This window comes from Numenius arquata, chromosome 1, assembly GCF_964106895.1.
Source record: "Numenius arquata chromosome 1, bNumArq3.hap1.1, whole genome shotgun sequence".
Classification (NCBI taxonomy): domain Eukaryota; kingdom Metazoa; phylum Chordata; class Aves; order Charadriiformes; family Scolopacidae; genus Numenius; species Numenius arquata.
Window position 1 is genome coordinate 116,276,762 of NC_133576.1, and position 20,534 is coordinate 116,297,295.

Sequence of the window (20,534 nt, forward strand, 5' to 3'; positions counted from 1 at the left end):
CAAGGATCATCCTTTCATCCTATACATACGCATAGTTTTTCATCCAGGTTTTCATACATTGTATGTTCCCATACAAAAGTGATCTCATTCCTGGTTGCATCCTGAACACGTGGTGTTTTGTAACATAAGTAATAAAAAATAACACTGTATTAGTGGTAAATTGCTCCTTTCTCACACTGCTGTCTTGAATTGGTGCTTTAAGCTTATGTGGAAAGTGCTCTCAATAGGTACTCAAAACCACTGACTATCAAAAAGCTGGCAGGTAGTGTACCACAAAATCACAACACAGAATCAAAACCTCTAAGACTTCTGGAGATAAGAGGGGTGGGTACACTCTGGTAGCAAACGTGGAACTCTTGTGTAGAAGGTAATTTGAATCTCTTTTTCTTTCGTCCAGAACTGTTGAAGATAAAAGCCATCCTAGAATTGTCATTTGTCTGACTAATTATTTACTGTTCTTGGTAGAATGCATTTTAGTGAAAAACGAGCTAAGGTTTACCTGAGATTAGATTTTAATTACATTAGATTTAGTGCAGAGTAAAAGTGAATATTGCAATAAGTAGTAGAGAAAATGCAGCAAGAAATCAGACTGCTTTCTATAAAGAGCCTTAAGAGTGTTTAGCATGGAGAGGAACTCCAGGTAGTGTATCATGATAATACATCATGAGTATTGCTGCCCAATTGGGCTTGCATAGCTGTGTATTCATACTAAAGGGATACTAAGATTCTAAAATATAAAAAAGTCAGTGAAATAATGATAATTCCTTAAGCCCACAGACAAATTAATTTATAGGTAAGGCCTCTCCTCCCTTCTTAAATCGTCTGCCCAGAATTGTATATTCTCATTCTTTAATCCACGTATGGGATAAGGAGGCTCGGCAAAGTGCAGGGCTGTTATACTCGATGAGCTAAAATATGCTGTCACAAAGTACTTTCCTGTATCTGATTTTATGCTGTTGTTTTTGGTTTAGTGTAAACACTTAGCTACTTAAATTAATGTTTTAATTGAATGTTTCTTCTTTTCATCAGCAGTAAAATATTAATAGGTGTTTCTAGTGGTGGATGGGTTTTAAAGACAGCCTAAAAATACTGGATGGCCCTGAATGTGAAAATGCAAGTGGCCATTAAGCCACAGCTATGGCTGTAAGGAATAAAACATTTGAACTTACATAATAAGCAAATCAAAATTCCATAAATTCTATAATTAATTCACAGCAGATCTGTAGCAGCTAATAGTAAGGTTCTATGTATTTGGTGGTCTCCTTCAAGCTCTCATGAGTGTGGTAGGTCCTCTAAGTCAAGACCTAGCTATCAGCCTTGAGGTACAGCTAACTCTGGGCGAAAGACCTCAGATGTTTTCCATCAGCTGTCAAGCCGCCAGTGGCCTTTGAAAACTCAATTGCATGAAGCTACATGCTTCTGTGGCTAAACAGCTACTCATAATTATTTACAGGTTCTGTCTCACCGCATCTGCAGTATGGACATGTCCTCAGCTACATGTCATTATGAGTTGGAGCGCAGAAAGCAGAATGACTGTAGTGTGTCATCTCTCTTCTCTTGTGATGTCATTACCCCATAAAGTACAAAATGATTGCTCCAGCTTCTGGATTTTGTAGGAAATCTGCCTAGGACATACTACAGCTGAGGATCTAGTCCACTAAAATCTGCTCTGATAATTCACTGCTGATGCTTCTCTTGTCAGCCACTCCTGCTAGCAGATCTGTCCTCCAGGCCTTTTCTTGGAAAGACATTGAAGTCCCATAACAGAGAAAATCGGGGGTGTTACATCTTATTCTTTCTTTTATTTGTTTTTATATTTTTATTCTGTTTATTCTTTGGAGAGCTACCTAAGTCTTGGTAAAACTTCTTCCACTTTCTTGGTTTAAGTGGCCAAGGGAAGCATGTTTTAAGATGCCAGTTGTTTTCCACCATCTGCCATAAAAGCTTACTAATGCTCAGGCAATTTAAGCACTCGCACACATGGCTGTGTCACACTATTGTCTCCAGAGCTGTGGCTATCTTGGTTACACCCAAACTGCTCCCCAGCAAGTCTGATAATTCAGATGGAGTTTCTGGCGGAAAGTCCTGCAGCTTTTGCCCCATCCGTGTGCCGAGGTGCTGCTGGCAGCTCTCATTCTCTGTACAGCATGGAGGTCCCCAAGGAGTAGGGAGCTGGTTGTCTTACAGCTGTGAAACTTTGGGAGAGCCACCATCACCCCCCCCCCCCCCCCCGATAATATAACAAAACAATTACTAATCAAATGTACATCTCCATGCTGAAACAGAATTCAAGCTGTAAAAGTAGAAGCATCTCAGCATCCAGTTTTCCAGCAGCTGGGATCATCAAGGTTATTGACAGATGTGCATTTTGACAACAGTCCAGCCTGAGGACATAGGAAGCTGAGATTCTTTTCTTGCATTAATGAGTAGGTGTTGCCCAATGAGAGGCTCTTTTTGAATGTTTCGTGTTCTAATTCTTCCTGGAACATTAGAATACACCAGTTAGGAAATACTTTTAAAACCAGAATAGCAATAGCCTCTTCCTGAGTTCAGATGTTGTGTTGTGAGTTACTATTACTTTTAGTCATTATGGTTGAATGAGTAAAACTATACAGAGGATAGATGTAGACCTGTAGGTGCATCCTTTACTGTTGGGTTTTTTCCATTTTCAGAGTTGACAGCAATAATTTTCATTTTCAAAGTTTATTCTTGTTGGACCTGACTCTCAGTTTATATAAATCAGACTTACCTTGATTTAAGACTAGCTGAAGCAATGGTGGTTTTTGTCAAATCAGTGCTTCTCAAAAGATGAATAGCGGCTTAAATCTAACTGTAAAAAACAAATTTCAAGCAGTGGCCATTAACTTGAATTATGAAAGAGAAAACAGAGAAGGATGATATTTGTCTCACAGTGATTAAGGATATGCAAGGTGATAGAGAAATCTTCATTAATTCTGTCAGCGTTCAGCTGTAGTCCATGATACGCATGTAAGCGGTATAAAAATTATGCAACAAATATTGTCATAAATGGGAGGCAATGCTATGGAATATTTCCTCTTATTTTATTTGTCTGAAACTTGCCTAATACCATTTTTTTGGAAAAATGTAATCTTCAATTCAGATATCGTACTGAGCTACTGAGAACAGTAACACTGTGAGAATTTTGTGGAGCTTTCCACTAAAAGATCCTTGAATATTTTTAGGAAGGTCATAGTACTTAGCTACAAAAAAAAAAACACCCAAAAACAAGGAGGAGAAATGAAATATTTGCCTGCATTGCAGAGAAGCATAAAATCAGTTCATCATATAGGAGCATAAGGTATGGAGATAGTTCTGTGAATATATTTGTTTTGGTTGTCTGTGACAGCTGAGAAATAATACATGCCAATTTTAAAATCCCTCTGTGGGAGTACAGTTATTTTATTTTATTTGAAGAAGTAAAGTATGTCTTTTTTTTTTGCTTTAAAATGCCTTAAGTCAGTAGTACATATATTTAAATGAGTTTGAAGCTGCTTTAGGCTATGCGGGAGCAGGGAGAGAGGCAAGGGGGGAGGCTGCAGGGAGAGAATTCGAGCCAGTCCCTAACAAATCTCTGCTCTCTTCTGTTGCAAGAGAAGGATGCATGCAGGAAACTTAAGTATCTCATTATGATTTTTGTTCATAATTTTAAACGTGGCATGGTGTAGAAAAGTCAAGATGTTAACGCTTCTGTACAGACATTTTATGATATCTGTATGACAAGAAATCATAAATGATACAATATGTTTATGTTTTTGGATACCCTAGCACCTTTTACTTCTGTCTTGCCATTAGGCTTTGGACATGTGTATTAGTAGTGATACAGATGCAGAAGTTAGAGACCAAACTGATTAAGGGTTTGGTCTGGACAGCAGTAATCCAAGTGTCACTATGGGAGTGGAGATGGTAATGAATCGCTGAAGAACATCCATTCCTTCATTCAGTCAGTGCTGTGCTGACTTGCTGAGGTCACAGATTAAGCCAGCAGCACCTTCAGTATATGGGCACACAAATTCCTGGCATCTCAGAACCTCAGCAATTTTTGAAGGGAAAAAAATTAGAAGTGTATATATATACATATGTGTAAATACTTATTTCAGGAGAAGACGGGGTGATTATGGTTCATGCATTGTGTGTGTATGTGGTAGTAGAGGCTTCCAGCTCCAGTCTGTCCAAACTGAATTGAGTCAAATGTGGTCCAACAACACAGTTAGTGTATAACAATAATTGGGTTTAAGCATATGCTTAACATCAAGCATGCCTAGTCTAAATCAGTTCAATCCATGCATGTGTGTTGGTCCTTTGCTGCATTACAGCCCTCATGTTCTTAGTTCATATGTGCATAAAGGGTTCTCAACTCCTAATGCAGCATAAAGTCACCCGGTTTTTCTCACCATGGGCACACTGTTCTGCATAATGTCGGCAGGTTATGCAAAAGGTAAGACAAATGGCTGGGAACGCAGAGCTTTGAAGTTGTTGAGGTGTTTATGTGGTAGTTATCTGAATTGCACCTGGACATTTGCTGGCAGCAGAAGAGACAGTGAACCCCACTGCAAAGGGAAATGTATACTTTTCTATGAAAATATTAACTTTACAACCATCACACAAATGTGTTGTCCTTTAATTATATGGGTTGAAGAGTTCATTTTGAAAATAAACAGAATAGGTTGATGTACATCACAGTTGAGTTAAGCTTTCATTTTCTTATGGGCTACACCAGAATTTACAATAGAGCGGTCTTTTCTGAGATGTCTTGTGTGAGTTTGCTGTGGATGTGGTGAGATGGTGAGGTAGATGGCATCATCTTATCTGGTGCGCGTGATACCAAAAATCACTGTCTTCTTTCTGAGAAAAGGAGACTATGAAACCTCCCAAAGGGAACGTGTGTCATTTGCATGGGAAAAGAAGGCATGGAAAAGATTTTTCTTTAAATCTGGCATAAAAGCAAACGGATAAACAAAGACAAAACCACACAGGCAATCAAAGAAAATTGATCGTAAATTGAAAGGGATTTGCAGCAGGTTTCCAATACTGAAATGTCTTATAAAGATTAGTCTCCGAAGTAATTACAAGATACAATCCTATCAGTATCTTTGCTTTTCCTAAGGGCATCAGCCTTTGCTGTGACACTAGAAGAAACAGAGATGTTACCTAACATTTCCCCACACATGTTCTCAGGAAGAATGCTTCTGCTATGCAGAATTCCTGTAATTTTCAGTAACTCTTTTGAATAAAATCCTTTGTTCTTCACTTTCCTCTGCTTTGTCTTTTGCTGGAAACTGACCACTAAACAAACCTCTTTTGTTTTGTTTTTCCTCAAAAGACAATAAAATGTTGACCAAGGTTTTAATTGATTGCTAGTACATCAGTTTACTGGGAAAAGGGCATTTTTGGTTGAGGATATATTAGTGATTAGTTTTATTGACTGTGACGGAGAATACCTGATATCCACTTAGGGCCCAGCCATCATGAAGCATTTCTGTGGACACTCGATAGTGAAAACAAATAAATTGCTGCTAATGGCAGTCTGAAGTTCATTCCCAGCTAAGTGCTACTGTGGGCCAAGCTAAAATAACACCACGGCGCTAGCCAGAGCTCAGAGGGCTTGGTCTTCATGTTCTGCCGTGGATTACTGCTAACTGCTGTTTGCTTTAGAAGTCACTCATTTCCCATAGCAGGATAGCACAGTCCCCAGCTTTCATGCCTCTCTTTGTTGTTGTGTGACCTCTTGTACCTTTCCCACTTAATTTTATCTTCAAAATAGATACAGCACTTCTTCCCACTCAAGAGGGTAAAAATGATAGCAATGTGTGACTCACTGTATTGTTCCAGGATTGTAAAAAAAGCCAGGGGCTGTTCTCACTTCTCACTTCTGTCCATCTCCATTTGGCAGATGTTGCCCTTCTTTTTGTCTTTCTTCCTCCCACCTCTGTCCCATCACATTTCCACCTGACCCTCACACGTATATTGTGCCAGCTACGTTATCTCAAGTTTTTATTCATGTCTTTGTTTGTACAGAAGCATAACCGGTTGTTTTAACGCAGGACTGAGCATTAATTGATATTTGCACAGTTCTGTGCATGTTGATGTTACTCCCGCTGCAGAGTCGAGAGTTCAAAATGACTAAGAGCTCCTGGGACTTGCCAAAGGTAAAAGCATCATAAAGAGGACAATTTTTGTTTTTATCAGAACCAAATTTTTTGAGACGTGGCAAAACTGTATCCTGTAAGGAAGTGATCGCAGGAGGTGTGTATTGGGAATTGGGAGACTGAATGTTCAGGACACCATGTAGACCAAAGTAGGATACATGTTCCTCAAACTGTTCCCTTGGCTACACACTTGAGGTTGCCTGCGCCTGCTTTGCTCCTGACTGTGCAAGAGCACAATACCAAACTGCCAGGTTAGATTTAATTAGATTTAAAAATATAAACTACTATAAAAGCCTATTTAAAAGCACAAAAATTGGGAAATGCTATGGAGAGTTGTAGAAGTGAAAGGAGGGTACACCACCATGTTTTGCTGGGTTGGACCAGGCCAGTTTGGCTGCCCTGGTCACCTTGAAGTGACGAGGGGCATCTGTTTCTGCAGTGGGACATCTGCGTTCTGCCCCTCTGGTATATCCAGCTGGCCACAAAGGTCAAAATAATGACAACAGAAAAGCTGTTGTCACAGCTTGCTTTGGTTAGAACATGGACATCCACGGACATAATTTAGAATCCCTGAAAATGTAAGAAAACTACTGGGCATATATTACAGAAAAGTAACATTCTGGAGTTTCAAGTATCTACATCTCTGAAAAAAAAAAATACTTGAATTTTAATTGATCGGAGCTATTTTAAAAATTAATTCCAGTGGCCTCCAGAATCAAAGGTATCATAAAATCTTTGAAGGTGAAGAAGGCATCTGACCTTATGATATCTCTGGACCCCTTTTTCGTCGTTCAAAATAGAGATATGGGTAGAAATAGTTTTCCTATTCTGAGAAAAGTTTTGCAGGTTTGTAAAATTATCTGGTTCAAGATCACAGGTCAAGACCAGCTAAAAATGGTTTTGTGAAATATAGTTAAATTTTAAAGTAAACACATTTTAAACAAAAAAATGTTTTTTCATTGAAAGCTATCAAAATGAAACTTTTCAACGATGTCAATACTTTGCTTTATTTTATTTGATAATTTGCTTTCTCTGTTGAAAAGTTGTGTCAATTGAATTTTTACATGGAAAAAAGGGGTGGAAAATTTCCTCAATAATTGCAGACTCCAACTTACTGATTCTACTGATTTTGCTATCATTTGCTCTCATCCTTCTGTGGGATTAGTGGGTTAGTTGCAAACCGCAGCAACATTTTGTTTCGCTAATGTGAATGGTGGTATCTGAGCATACCTGCCTGTGTTTGTTGTATGGCATAGTCAGCAAGAAAGACGCTTTTCTTAACACAGAGTCTTTTCACTATTCATTGAATAATAGGAAAAGTTTCATGTTCAAATTTCAACTGGTTGTACTGGGGCCAAATTTAGGAGACCAGGCAGGTCTCTCTTCAGGGTGACTGCTTCCAACTGCCTGTAATGTTTGCAATCTCAATGGTCTGTCATGGCCAAGTAGGGCATCCATGAAGGATGGTGGTTAAAATCCACCTGCAAAGACCACTGCAGAATAGACAGTAATGTCATGTTATCCCACAAAGGAAATCACAGGAGCAGCAAAGGTAACGTGGAAACTTCTTCTTGGTCAAGTTAATGTTCTGCTGCTCTAGTTTCCCATTTGTCGAGACGAGTGCCAGTGCTGGTGGAAGATGAATAGGCATGGCCAGCTGAGCCACAGGGTTGAATGGCATCCTGCAATCTGATGGCAAAACGAGGAACTGGACTGATTTAATATCATAACAAATACCATAGAGGCACACTCCAACGCTCACTGCAGGTGGCTGCTCCTCATGTGTTGGAACCAAATCCTCCTCAATAAAAATTTAGGTATAACCACCAGTGCTGTAATTGCTTGATACTTTGAAATTGTATTAGCAGCTGCTGGAAATAAAATTCTCCCTGGTCTGTTAATATAATAAATTTTTTAAATTAAGTAAGATAAGTTACAGTTACCAAAATGCATGTTCTTTTACCGTTAGTCTTGTGGCTCGTTTTCCTCTGATTTCACTTTGAACATTGTTAAAATGTTTTTCATTGTTACAGACTTTCTTATCGCCCTGCTCCACTTATTCTAAACTCTTCAATAAGTAATTCAAAAGTTTTTACTGTAAAATAGTTTTCAGCCAGTTTTCTATTTGATCAAAGCTTTCAAAGCTACAGCAACATGAAATGTCACTTTACTTTCTGGACTTTTATCAATACTACATGGACAGAATAGATACATTTTTTTTAGCAACGAGAAAATAAATCTTTCTTTCTGTGACAGTCTTTTTCAAGCCTGCACTGATCTTGGTGTAAAATTTGAAAGAAATATTTAGAATAAAGTAAAATGCATTTTAAAAATAAGTCTTACTTTGCCAGCTAAAACACTGAACTAGGGAAAATAAGTTCCAAATTTTCTTCAAAGCTGTGCACAATGATTAAATATGCTTTTATATCTGTAGGCAATATTTACAGTATTTCATCTTTTTAGAATACAATTCAGCATATTAAGTCTAGAGTTTTCAAAAGATATTTCTGTGTCCTCTGAATTCTTCTGGATGCTTGAATCCCTTAGGCTCAATTTAGAAATATCATAATAAAATATTAGAGTTCAATTTTCTTTGCACATGGTTAAAAGGATCTATATGCTAGATCCTCAGAGAAACCAGGAAAAAGATAATTTTTATGATTTTGCCAGTTTAAAGCAAAGAAATAAATTAGAATCCTTAAATTAGACTTTCTTCATGTCAGCTACAGAGAAACCCAGTTTATTTACATTCCTTTCCTGACAACCCCTTGAAACTTTACATAGCTCTCAGGAAAACAAGATGAAGTGTCAGAGGTTTAAAATATCTGTGGAAACACTGTGTCTGCGGTGCTTTTACAGAACTGGACTCGTTTATGACCAATTCAGTTAATTTTCGATAACGTGCTGGAGTTCAGGTTAGATAGCAGCAAACATCTCAATGAGCAAGGCTAGAACAGGGAAGAAGCCTTAGAAATCCTTTCAAGTTGCAGCAAGTTTTATAAATGTTCATTTATAAAACTGGCCAAATCTCTGCTTTGCTGGGGTACAAGTACCCATTAATTTCAAGTAAGCTGATATGCATTTGGACTATGCACGTCTTTTTTGCAGTAACTGGAACAATATTAAATTTTTTTTACATACTTGTATGGCTTCAAAAAATATGGAACATTATTATATCTGAGGATACCTGAAGTAGCCGTCTCTCACTATGACAGCTGTACTATAAGCTAACATAGGGAAAATACGTTTAATGTTAAATTGTTTAGGATAGGTGTGTACAAGAGAGTGCTGAGGGACCCTGCAGAGCAGATGGACCATGCCCATCCTGTGTAGCACTTGTCCCTGGCTCTCCACTGTGCTCTGTGTGGTCTCCTGGGGTCCTGTAAGTCAACTATTATTTTGCACACGGGATCTTCTGTACCTGCAGTGAAGTGAAAGCTGTGCTGTAAGCCACAAGGTGAGGGTTTTAGGGAATGGACACGTGCTGTATGCTGCGGAATACAGCATGAGGAGGTGATTGAGGGTACAGTGGATGCAGAGATGATGCTAGAGGACTCTGCATGGTGGCAAGCAGCAGATCTAGCTCAGATTCTACCTCCATTCTGCCATTTGGGAATGGTCCCCAGTGCCTTAAACTATGCTAAGTTTTAACTTGTAGATAGTTAATTGGAGCAGTTCAAAACAGAGCTAGGGGTGACCCAGCAGTTATACACTGTGGAAGATCAAGGGCTCATAAATGCACTGAGCTTTGGGTCCAGCAAGGGTGCTCTGTCCCGTCCAGTTACAAATACCCTGTCTGAAGCTAATGTTCATATGGGGAACAAGATTTCCTTGATCAGTGCTGTGCATATTCTTAATATCTTACACTGTTTTAAAATACCATGATGAAAAGAGCATAAAAACATTGATTTCTTAAGAATGTTTTCTGATTCCAAATAATAAAGAGTCTAGAAAAGGGGACCAGGACCCAAGTTTTCCCAATTTCATAGAATAGAATAGAATCATAGAATGTCTTGTTGGAAATGACCTTAAAGATCATTGAGTTCCAACCCCCCTGCCATGGGCAGGGACACCTCCCACTAGAGCAGGTTGCTCAAAGCCCCATCCAGCCTGGCCTTAAACACTTCCAGGGATGGGGCATCCACAACTTCCCTGGGCAACCTGTTCCAGTGTCTCAGAACCCTCACAGTAAAGAATTTCTTCGTGATAGCCAATCTAAATCTCTCGTCTTTCAGTTTAAATCTATTACCCCTCATCCTATCGCTGCATTCCCCGATAAGGAGTCCCTTCCTTTCTTTCCTGTAGGCCCCTTTAGGCATCAGAAGGCCGCTATAAGTTCTCCGTGGAGCCTTCTCTTCTCCAGGCTGAACAACCCCAACTATCTCGGCCTGTCCTCACAGGGGAGGTGCTCCAGCCCTCTGATCATCTTTGTGGCCCTCCTCTGGACCCACTTGAGCAGGTCCTTGTCTTTCTTATGCTTGGGGCCCCAGAGCTGGATGCAGTACTCCACATGGGGTCTCACCAGAGCGGAGTAGAGGGGTAGAATCATCTCCCTCGATGTGCTGGCCACGCTTCTTGTGAATGAGCAAGTGGACTTGCTCAGCTGCAGAGTGGGGAACTGCTTACCCTTCTTTCTTTCTTTGACCTCATCAGCCATGAACAGTTTGCAGTGCAATAGCTCAGCTTCAGTGGAAGAAATTGAGAATTTCCCTTTTTCCCTACTTTCTAACCTGACGAGCAGGCCAACACGTTGTGGTGTAGCAGATATGAGGCTGAATCCCATCCAACCATGAAGATCTATCTTCTATGCCCCAAGTGACTTCTCTAATAACACTCAGGCTGTATATTAAAGATGGTCTCCAAGAACACTTCTGCAGTGGCTGTATTTTAAAGGAAAATTATTAGCCCTGTTGTCAGCCTTTGAAGATAGAACGTAAGCACCGAAATCCACCAGAGGTTTCAAGCCTGTGCCAAAGATCATTGCCAAGTCTCTGAGAGAAATCGGATTTCTGACACAGCAAGCTCATCAGTGTTTTCTATGGGATAACTTTAATATTGCCATTATTCTCAGCTGACTAACACTCTCTAGGGAACTTGCAAGCGCAATCCAGACTGAAGATCTCATTGCTGGGGCTGGGCAACTTCAAGTTAAGGCTGACATTGCTGTGTGTCATAATATTGCTTCCTATTTTGGGCTATAGAATTTTATTTTGAAGTAGTAACTAGGATTTTCTTTCCTTCTGTCAACATCTTTCTGAAAGGATCTAATAAAGCTGCTAATCAGATGATTAACTTTTGCATGTGGATTGCTGGTTTCCTTCTTTAGAACTGTCTATGTGTCACTTTAATTAAAGCCCAGCAGATTTTCAAGTCGGTAGAATGAGGAACCAGCAGGATTTTCAGTCTTTACACTTTGCAGGACCTTTTCCAGCTCAAAGTGCTTTCCTTCTGTATCAGTTAACCAGTAAGAAGTCATACAGATTTATCCTTTTTTCCTCTGAAGGAAGTTTGGTGTTTCAGGGTGGTGCTGCTGGTTGCTCACCACAGAACATAAGCATGCAGAATCCAAAGCCTTTTTTATTAACAGCAGATGTCAAGTAGTCCTATTAAAATGCCAGCATTTATTTGATAGCAGTGATAATTTTGATACCATATCTATGTTGAATAAATTCTCTGGGTTTTTATTAAACATCCAGAAGAGTTATTTGCATGTTGGACAGATACGCTAATTACCTTTTCTATTTTTTTTTGGAGGGTGTGATTTCCTGAGAGTGAATGATTACAGTTTGACAGGTACTCTGAAATACCAGTGGCAGATTTGTGCATATTTGAAATTAGAGCATAAAATAGCTAATAACTAATAGGAGTTGACGGGGAAGAAGGAAGCGAAAGACTTGGATAGAAAATGGTCTTTTTTTCTTTTATATGGGATGTGGTATTATGGGATTGGCTGGCATTGTGGAATCCCTGTGCTGTTGCAAATTAAAATGGTTTTGAAGTTGTTAAAGTCAACTCTTTCGTATTCATCTTCTCTGTCAGAAAAAAGCTTTTATGTGACAATAAGCTTGCTGGGACATTATTAAATCGTTTAATCCAGTTGTTTGATGAGTTCCATGCCCTGGTCACTTATAACCATGAAAGATTATGTATACATCAGAGAAACAAGTTTTTGATGAGTGTGTTTATTTTCCTTGTTGAGTTTATAATGCTTTTGTTTTGCTTCTACCTTCACTTCTACTTAATCCAATGAGTTCATTTGGGTAATTTGTTTCCACGCAGAATGCCTTTCAGGAAAATCTTTCAAGTTCTTTATAAACACACTATATTCACTTTCCTCCCACTGATATATCCACAGCCTTTCTTCCCTCCTTTGCTCTGTGCCCCAAATACGCTTTTTCACATGCATGGCTCTGTAAGTGGCTTTAATGGGATCATTCACATGCTTAAAGTGTGTCCCTGGTTTTAAATATCTGTTGAACAGAGATCTTATTTTCGTCTGGCTCTACCAGGTTTAGATTCAGGTAATGATTTCTAACAAATTCTCTGGGCATCTTGTAGATCTGTACAGTACCCGTAAATTTAATACTACAGACTTGGAAACTATGTTTATAGGGCAATATAACTGTGAGCCAGGGACCAGTCCCTTGCCCAAGGCCAAGTGGCACCGAGTGTCCCCTCATCTCCACTGCTGGGGGCACACTTTCCAATAGCTGGCTTGCTCTGAGCAGAGCTCTTCAGAGCTGTTCGTAACAAAGCCAGAGCTGCTGAGCCAGGTGGAAAAACCCCAGCACGGTGCTTTGGCCTCATCAATGGCCATCTTTTATTTAGCAGTGTAGATGCTGAACTTCACTTCACTGCAAGTTGTCCCTTGAATTAGCAGTGCCACCGCTGAGAGCGGACTTTGCCTGATTCACAAGGCTGGCTCATCCTGCTCTGATCAGAAAGCAAAGGGATGCGCCGCACCAGCAGGCTTCTTGGGAGCCTTTGCTCATGTAGGTGAACATGGGATGGCCCCGCTGAGCCACAGCGCTGCTGAGGGGGGAGAAATAGAGCCAAGATCTAATAAATTCCTGGTTTCTGCCTGCTGGCTTACATACTTCAGCAAATAACACATGGTTATATCAGCAGAGCGGATTTGTCTTTGGTTTCTGTTTGACACTTCCACTTGCAAAATTGCTACAGCTGGAGTTGTAAGCAAATGATTTCTTTATTATTCATAGCAGCAGGTGCTGCAACAGCCTTTTGGCTAGAGTTGTACTCTCTTGGTCCATGGTTTCTATATATTTGATTAGATGCTGCCATGCTGCTCACATGCGTTGCTAGTCCTCCAGTAAATGTAGTTTGTTATACAATCAGTTATATAGTGCATTATCATTATTATTTCCATAAATCACTTTAGTTGGCAGCTTTCTGTTGCTGCTTGGGATTGTTCCAGCAACAATTTGCATCCTTTTTATATGGCATCCTAAAAAGATTTTGGAAGTTATCATAGCCTGGGTTTGATTTTATAATAGCTGGTGCCCTTCTGGCTGTGCTAGAACACAGAAAGCAGCTACCCAAGCAGGATTGACATATTTATTTTGATTCATATGTCGTTTATGTATTCTTCAAGAAGTGCTTATCCCAACATTCAGTATGGCACTTCAGGCACCCGCCTCCAGTGTGCTTATGCCAGCATCATGCTAAAAATCAGGTGCCTGTCGCCAGCAGGGTGATTGAGAACAACGTGGCTCACTGCACAGTGGAGGGACAGAATTATGTTTCTCATGCAGAAAGGCAGCCCAAAAACCTGGCACACTGATGTGGGACTGCCTGTCCCTTGCCAATCAACACAGCATGTGTCTGAATTTTCCATTCCTCTGTGGAAGTGAGATGCTTTTGCTAAAGCCCTCTCCTGAGGGCTCAGCGCTGATTGTTTTTAAGCAATGCTGCTGGAGAAATTTTGGCTTAGTGCTGAAGTTCTGCTTCTTACTCTTTGCAGAATGGGACAATGCATAAAGACTTGGGAAATAAGTTGAATTTACTTTTCAGCCAGATGGCTGCGATTCGTCACAGAATCACAAAATCACAGAGTTGCAGAATGGTCAGGGTCAGAAGGGACCTTTGGAGATCAGCTAGTCCAACCTCCCCTGCCAAAGCAGGGTCACCTAGAGCAGGCTAGACAGGAACACATCCAGACGGATTTTTAATATCTCCAGAGAAAGAGACTCCACAACCTCTTTGGGCAGCCTGTTCCAGTGCTCTGGCACTCTCAAAATAAAGAAGTTTTTCCTCATGTTGAGATGGAATTTCCTGTGTTCCAGTTTGTGCCTGTTGCCTCTTGTCCTGTCGTTGGGCACCACTGAAAGGAGTCTGGCCCCGTCCTCTTGACACCCACCCTTTAGATATTTATAAGCATTCATGAGGTCTCCTCAGTTTTCTCTTCTCCAGTCTAAACAGACCTAGGTCTCTTAGCCTTTCCTCATAAAAGAGGTGCTCCAGTCCCTTGCTCATCTTCATAGCCCTCCTCTGGACTCTCTCCAGTAGTTCATTATCTTTCTTGAACTGGGGGGCTCAGAACTAGATACAGTACTCCAGATGTGGCCTACCAGGGCAGACTAGAGGGGGAGGATGACCTCCCTCACCTGCTGACCACGCTCTTTTTAATGTACCCTAGAAGACCATTGGCCTTCTTGGCCAAAATCAAAACCACATTCTCCCTTCTAGGCTGTAGAAGATGTAGGGGGAGGCGAATCTCTAAGACCAAGAGGAGAAGAGGTATGGCACGAGGGTCATGGAATCATAGAATCATAGAATCGTCCAGGTTGGAAGAGACCCTTGGGATCATCAAGTCCAACCATCTACCCTACACTACAAAGTTCTCCCCTATATCATATCCCCCAACACCACATCTAAACGTCTCTTAAACACATCCAGGGATGGTGACTCAACCACCTCCCTGGGCAGCCTATTCCAATGCCCGACCACTCTTTCTGTGAAAAATTCTTTCCTAATGTTCAGTCTAAACCTACCCTGCTGGAGCTTGAAGCCATTCCCTCTCGTTCTGTCATTAGTTACCTGTGCGAAGAGACCAGCACCAACCTGGTCTCTGGTCCATGCAGGTACCATGGGCACTGGTGGATCCTCACTGGGGAAGGAGCTCAGCTTCTGTGCCTGTGGACATTTCATCATCACTGAGCTAAAAATCAAAGGATGAAATCTAAACAAGTCAGTTCAGTCCAGGGAAGCATACAGCAGTGTGCAGGAGACAGAGCAGGCCTCAACTTGGAACTAAAGCCAAGCTACAAATTGCCAATAACAAAACCTGATTTGGATTCAGCCACTCGTTATTTTCCCATCTAGAAGTGACCACCTCACTTGGTCCCTGCTGGCCAAAGACAGACTAACTTCAGCGGCTGTTCAGGCAACCCTTCAGACTGAGTAAGAGTCTTTTTTACAATGAAATTGCTTTGCAGAAGGGAAAACAACTATAATCTAGCTGCACTTTTTCCTATTACTGAAAGATGCTTAACCAATTCTGTTCTGTGCTTAGAGGAGGAATTTTCCAACGTCTCGGTAAAATTCTTCACTAAATAAAAGGTAAATAAAAAAGCATGTCTTTATAGACAGATTCCTATCAAGGCTGCAGAGGCAATATTTACTGAAGAGTTAACGGAGCACTTGGTGCATGTGACGGAAAGGTGCAGATGGTTGTCCATATGGGAACAAGGAGATAACAAGAGCAAGGAGGGTGTCACTGCAAGGTACAGGAGTGGCTGCCTTTTCAGCTGGCAGCAGGCTGGGCACTTCACGCCTGTGAGTTCACTGGTACCTGGAAGAATCAGTTCAGCCTTCTGTTTAATTAAAAAAAAAATAATTAGGCACAGTTTCACCCATTATACTAGTTTCATTTACAGGCTGCATTGTTCAGATAGTTGATGGATTTATCGTATGAAAGGAGAATGGGTGATTTGCATTTAATCACTGATTTGGGCATTGCAAGTTATTAAAGAGAAAAGTAATGGACCAAGAGGTGTGTCCAGCATGACATTAACGGTACCACTCCCAGTTAGCAAGAGAGACCCAAAGCAGGGAGATGAAAAATACAAAGAATGCAACACAAGTCAGTTTGGCCACATCCCTCAGACAGAGGGACCTTCTCCTGGTCACAGATGAACAAGTACCATCACTGTGCTTCTCCAAGCTGCTATAGCCGCAGTGTCCCCTGTTTCCCACCTGTCAGTACAGCTGCCCACACATGCCTCGCCAGCAGCCTGCATGCTGCCTCCGTGAGTCCCACCAACCACCAACATTGTGAGACACTTCCAGGCGTGTTCCAGTGTGCTGGACCTCATGTGTCCTTGCAGCATGTACCCTGCTTGTGCCAGAGACTGCTCCTAAGCTCACTCGTTGGAAGGGAGATGAACCTGTTTTGGGAATGGACACCAGGTTGTCCTTAGCAAACAAAACTAGATATTCTCCATGATTTTTATTGATGAGCTCTGGATTTTATGCCCTGTTTAAGGTAGTGATGGTGTTTAAGAATGGCAAAGAGTGTCATCCTGAAATGTGAAACTTATTTGAAGGAAAAAAATGTGTAATCATTAAACAAAAATTTATTTATTACAGGTGCTGTTTCAGAAGCTGTGTAAGGAAAAAGCAGGTAAGACACTACTTTACTTCCTGAAAGTTTCTTGGTGGCTTGTGTAGATATACATGCCTTGATGGAGGACCCACAAGAATCTCTGCTGTTCTCAGTTTCAGTTATTACGTGCAGTTGCTGCAATCACATCCATGCTTTTGTTCGTGACATAGTGGTGTAGGACTTAGGTGGTTCTTAGGAAAGCTGATAATTCAACAACTTTTGACTTACACCTTGCAAGGTGAGTTCTGAAATAAGAGGGATAAAGCCAAGTATTTGTTATTGGTGTCAGAGTGGCGCTGGCGAGCATAGGGTGAGTGGAGGTGAGGTGTACCTGAGTGCTTTTTCTGCCTCAGTGCTCACACAGCAGCCGAGTCTGGTGCAGAGGTTCCTTACACAGGCACATTTACCAAAAAATGTAAACCACCCCCAGGCCTTGTCCCCAGTGACAGAGTCCCGGTGCCCAAATCACTCCTTAGCATGAGCTCAGTAGACAGTTAATGCGGTTGTCAACAGCGTTGGTGTGATTAATTGTTCTGGGGCAATTATTTAGTTACAGCTGATGTGCTGCAAGGAACCAAGATCAGAGCAGTAAGCGGAGTTAAAGGAATGGATACCCCAAACCCCACCTACGTTAGTGTGCCAGGAGCTAAGGAAAGGTTTGGATAGGCAGATATACACACAGAGATCCTGATTCAGCAAGATGCTTAACATGCAATTAAACCCGCATTTGACAAAACCAATTCATTGCAATGGGGAGTAGCAACTGCTTGGATGATTTGCTTAATTGAGGGTAAACGTCCTTATTAAATTGTAATGAAGAACAATTAAGAAATACAGAGAAAAGAAACTGGTTCCCAGAATGTGGGTTACTGGAATTTAATAACAGCCCCACAGTTTTGCGAAAAGAAATATCCCTGGTCTAAAGTGAATCATCATTCCCACAAAAGCTTTTGCCAGATAGAAATATTTCAGTCATAAAACAACTGACCTCTGGAGTCACCCATTTCCAACTGCTTTTTCTGTTTCATTAGTCAATATGTATGCAGTGTGTGTCAATTAAAATGAAAGCAATTGGACATTGTTGTTGTAATTATCCCTCTGTCCCTAGATGACTTAGCAACATTTTCTTGGCCTGAAGGACTAGTTTAAGCCAGTTTGCTAACTCAGTGATTTCTTCCTGCTCCGAGTAGCATCTGTCTCTGCTCTAAATTGCATTCTCAGTTCTTTCCAAGGGCCACCTTAGCACCGTTAGAAACAGATGAATGAAGCCTTTTGCAGCCAATGTCACTGATTCAATGGCTCTGCTGGCAAACATGCTGACTTAGCAAAATGCCAGCAGCCCTGCCCTAGAAAACTCGGGTCTGTCGGCAATTTCACCCTCATGTACTTAACATCAGGTCAAAATAACATGAATGCTGTTGAGCATAGTATAAATATAAGTATTTTCATTCAAGTGCTGCGCAGATTAACTTTTTCTGCTTTATGAATTGTATGTGTATTTATTCCATGATGGTATTTGTCATTGAAACATGCGTCTGTGCTTTTCCAAAGCTAAAGAAATCCCATCAATTTTGAGATTGATTTAGCAATTGTTTTTCTTGTTTTCATTGCTTGGATCAAAACCTCTCTGTGACACTAAAGGCTTGCTTTATAAAGAAAAGGAAAAGACATCAAGGGCACATAAATTTTAAATAAAACTGATTATTTTAGCAGCATTCCAATTTTTTACTATGATTAATTTTTTAATTGTTTTGCTTTTATGATAACATTAATTTTGTCACTAAAAGAGATGAAGTTCAGCACCTGTCTTTACAGTAGAACATGATAGTTGAAAATTTCATAACTGCAGGTATGAAAGAAGAATGGCAGGTCATTTTCTGACACAGTTTGGTCACTGAGGTGGAACTTTAATCATGGAAATCTAGCATATGATAGAGCTGGTAATATAGTTATCATTAAAATGCTTCTGGCAGAAAATGCCCATTTCTTCAAACGGAACCATTTTACAGGAAAAGGTTAGCATCCATTAATTTCTCTTTCAAATCTTTTCTGTAAAATAAGTGTTACGTCTTGACCCAAGATGTTCTAACAGTTTTCAAAGTGAGAAGTTTTGCTTTTTATTTGGCTTTGAAACTTTTGGCTTTGAAGTTTGTAATGTTAAAACATTAAAAAAAAAAAAAAAAAAGAGAAAACATGATTTAAATTAAAAAATTGATCAAATCTGTGTCTTGGACTGAGGGACAGGGTTCCTTCTAGATTTGCAGTTCCTAAGCATTTCTGATATTTTCTCTGCTTTCTGGATAAGAAGGTTTTTTTCTGTTTTGGAATTTCTTGCGTAAGAAGAAGCCCCAGGCTGCCCATACCGGCCACATACAGAACACAGCATTCTTCTGCTCAAGTTCGTTTTCTGCACCACCTTCCTTTTATGTTATCACTTCTTATTCTTTCTCATTTTCTTTTGTTGTTTCCCTTTCCTCTCCTGACCTCTTTCTCATGTTGGTGTGGAGAAAGCTCTCTCAAACTAGAGCTCTCAAGGCCCACAAGAGTCATTTCCTAGAGCAGTGGTGGGTCATAGTGGGGCAGCAGCCTGCCTTCTCCAGCATACACCATCAACCATTTTGAATGGAGACAGCCTCTGTAATCCCATCCCAGCAGAAGCTGGAGATGCAGCTCAGAGCTGATGCAGCCAGGGGCAGGGGCTCCTGCAGCCCTTTCCCAGGGCTGTGCTGTCCTTGACTTCTAGTTGTTCTCCTTGTAAGCTGTATTTTTGTGTGAGAGGAAAAAAAAAACTGCCCTTTGGACTGTTGTTCTCTCTCTTGATGGCCTTTTTCTTTTTTTTTGTTTGGTTTTTTTTTTTAACAAATAAATGCAGTATTTTAGGGCTTCCATTGCCTGGATTTACAGTGAGCGCCTCGCAATATGTTAAGCAGAATAGCTGAAATGTGTCCTGAGGAAAGCTGCAGCTGCATAGACTGCTCAGCTACCCCAGGGGAACCTCCTTTGAAGTACCAGTATTGCTGACAGGGTTGCCAGGCCTAGTGCCGTTATTTCCAGAAGTAATAACACTGGTACTGGTGCACACACTGGAAACAATTATGTTCTGAACATTAAAAAAATAGTGCATTAGGAAAAAATACTAAATCATGGTAAGATGTGACTCTAGAGGCATGAATTCATTCTGCTTTCTGTTTTCTTTAGTAACAGCAGGGTGAAGCATGGGCTGGTGGCTCCCTGGGGACCAGGGGCACACATGGGAGTGGGGGCAGACACAGCTACAGGATGGCCAGGCAGGGCCCTGAGGATGGTGATGGGCCAAAGATGGGATGGGATGTCAATCTGCAGGTTGGGTCCCATGGCTGGGCAGGACTGTGGCAGAGCTGGAGAACAGCTCTGCTGCAGCTTCATGGGGCTGGCATGAACAACCCTGGGTTGGGCTGAAATGGGGTTCCACAAAGACCTGGAAATGTATGTATTTATATATTTATATAATTGCACACTACTAAGTAAATGCAATGTTATTAGGAATTAGACTTAGGTTGCAAACGTGGTGTCACCCACACCCTTTAAGATGTAGTTCACAAAGTTCAAGGGACAGTTGCAAGAGATAATAAGCACTTTGGAGTGGAAAAGTTGCTTTTCACGTAGACAGGCTTGCCCTTGGTCTGTAGGTTAGCAAGTTGTCCGTTGGCTCGGTGTAGAAACAGTAGACAGGGAGACAATTCACACTTGTACTCCTTGTATGT

The 20,534-nt window shown here is 40.9% G+C and overlaps 1 protein-coding gene across 1 annotated transcript in view; it reads left to right on the forward strand.

The window, feature by feature from the left end:
* Positions 1 to 20,534, forward strand: part of STARD13 (StAR related lipid transfer domain containing 13) — a 315,545-nt gene that overhangs the window by 128,101 nt on the left and 166,910 nt on the right. The window contains exon 6 of the mRNA XM_074155433.1: positions 16,776 to 16,809. Coding sequence (XP_074011534.1) covers positions 16,776 to 16,809 — 34 coding nt within the window. The remainder of the gene's footprint in view (positions 1 to 16,775; positions 16,810 to 20,534) is intronic.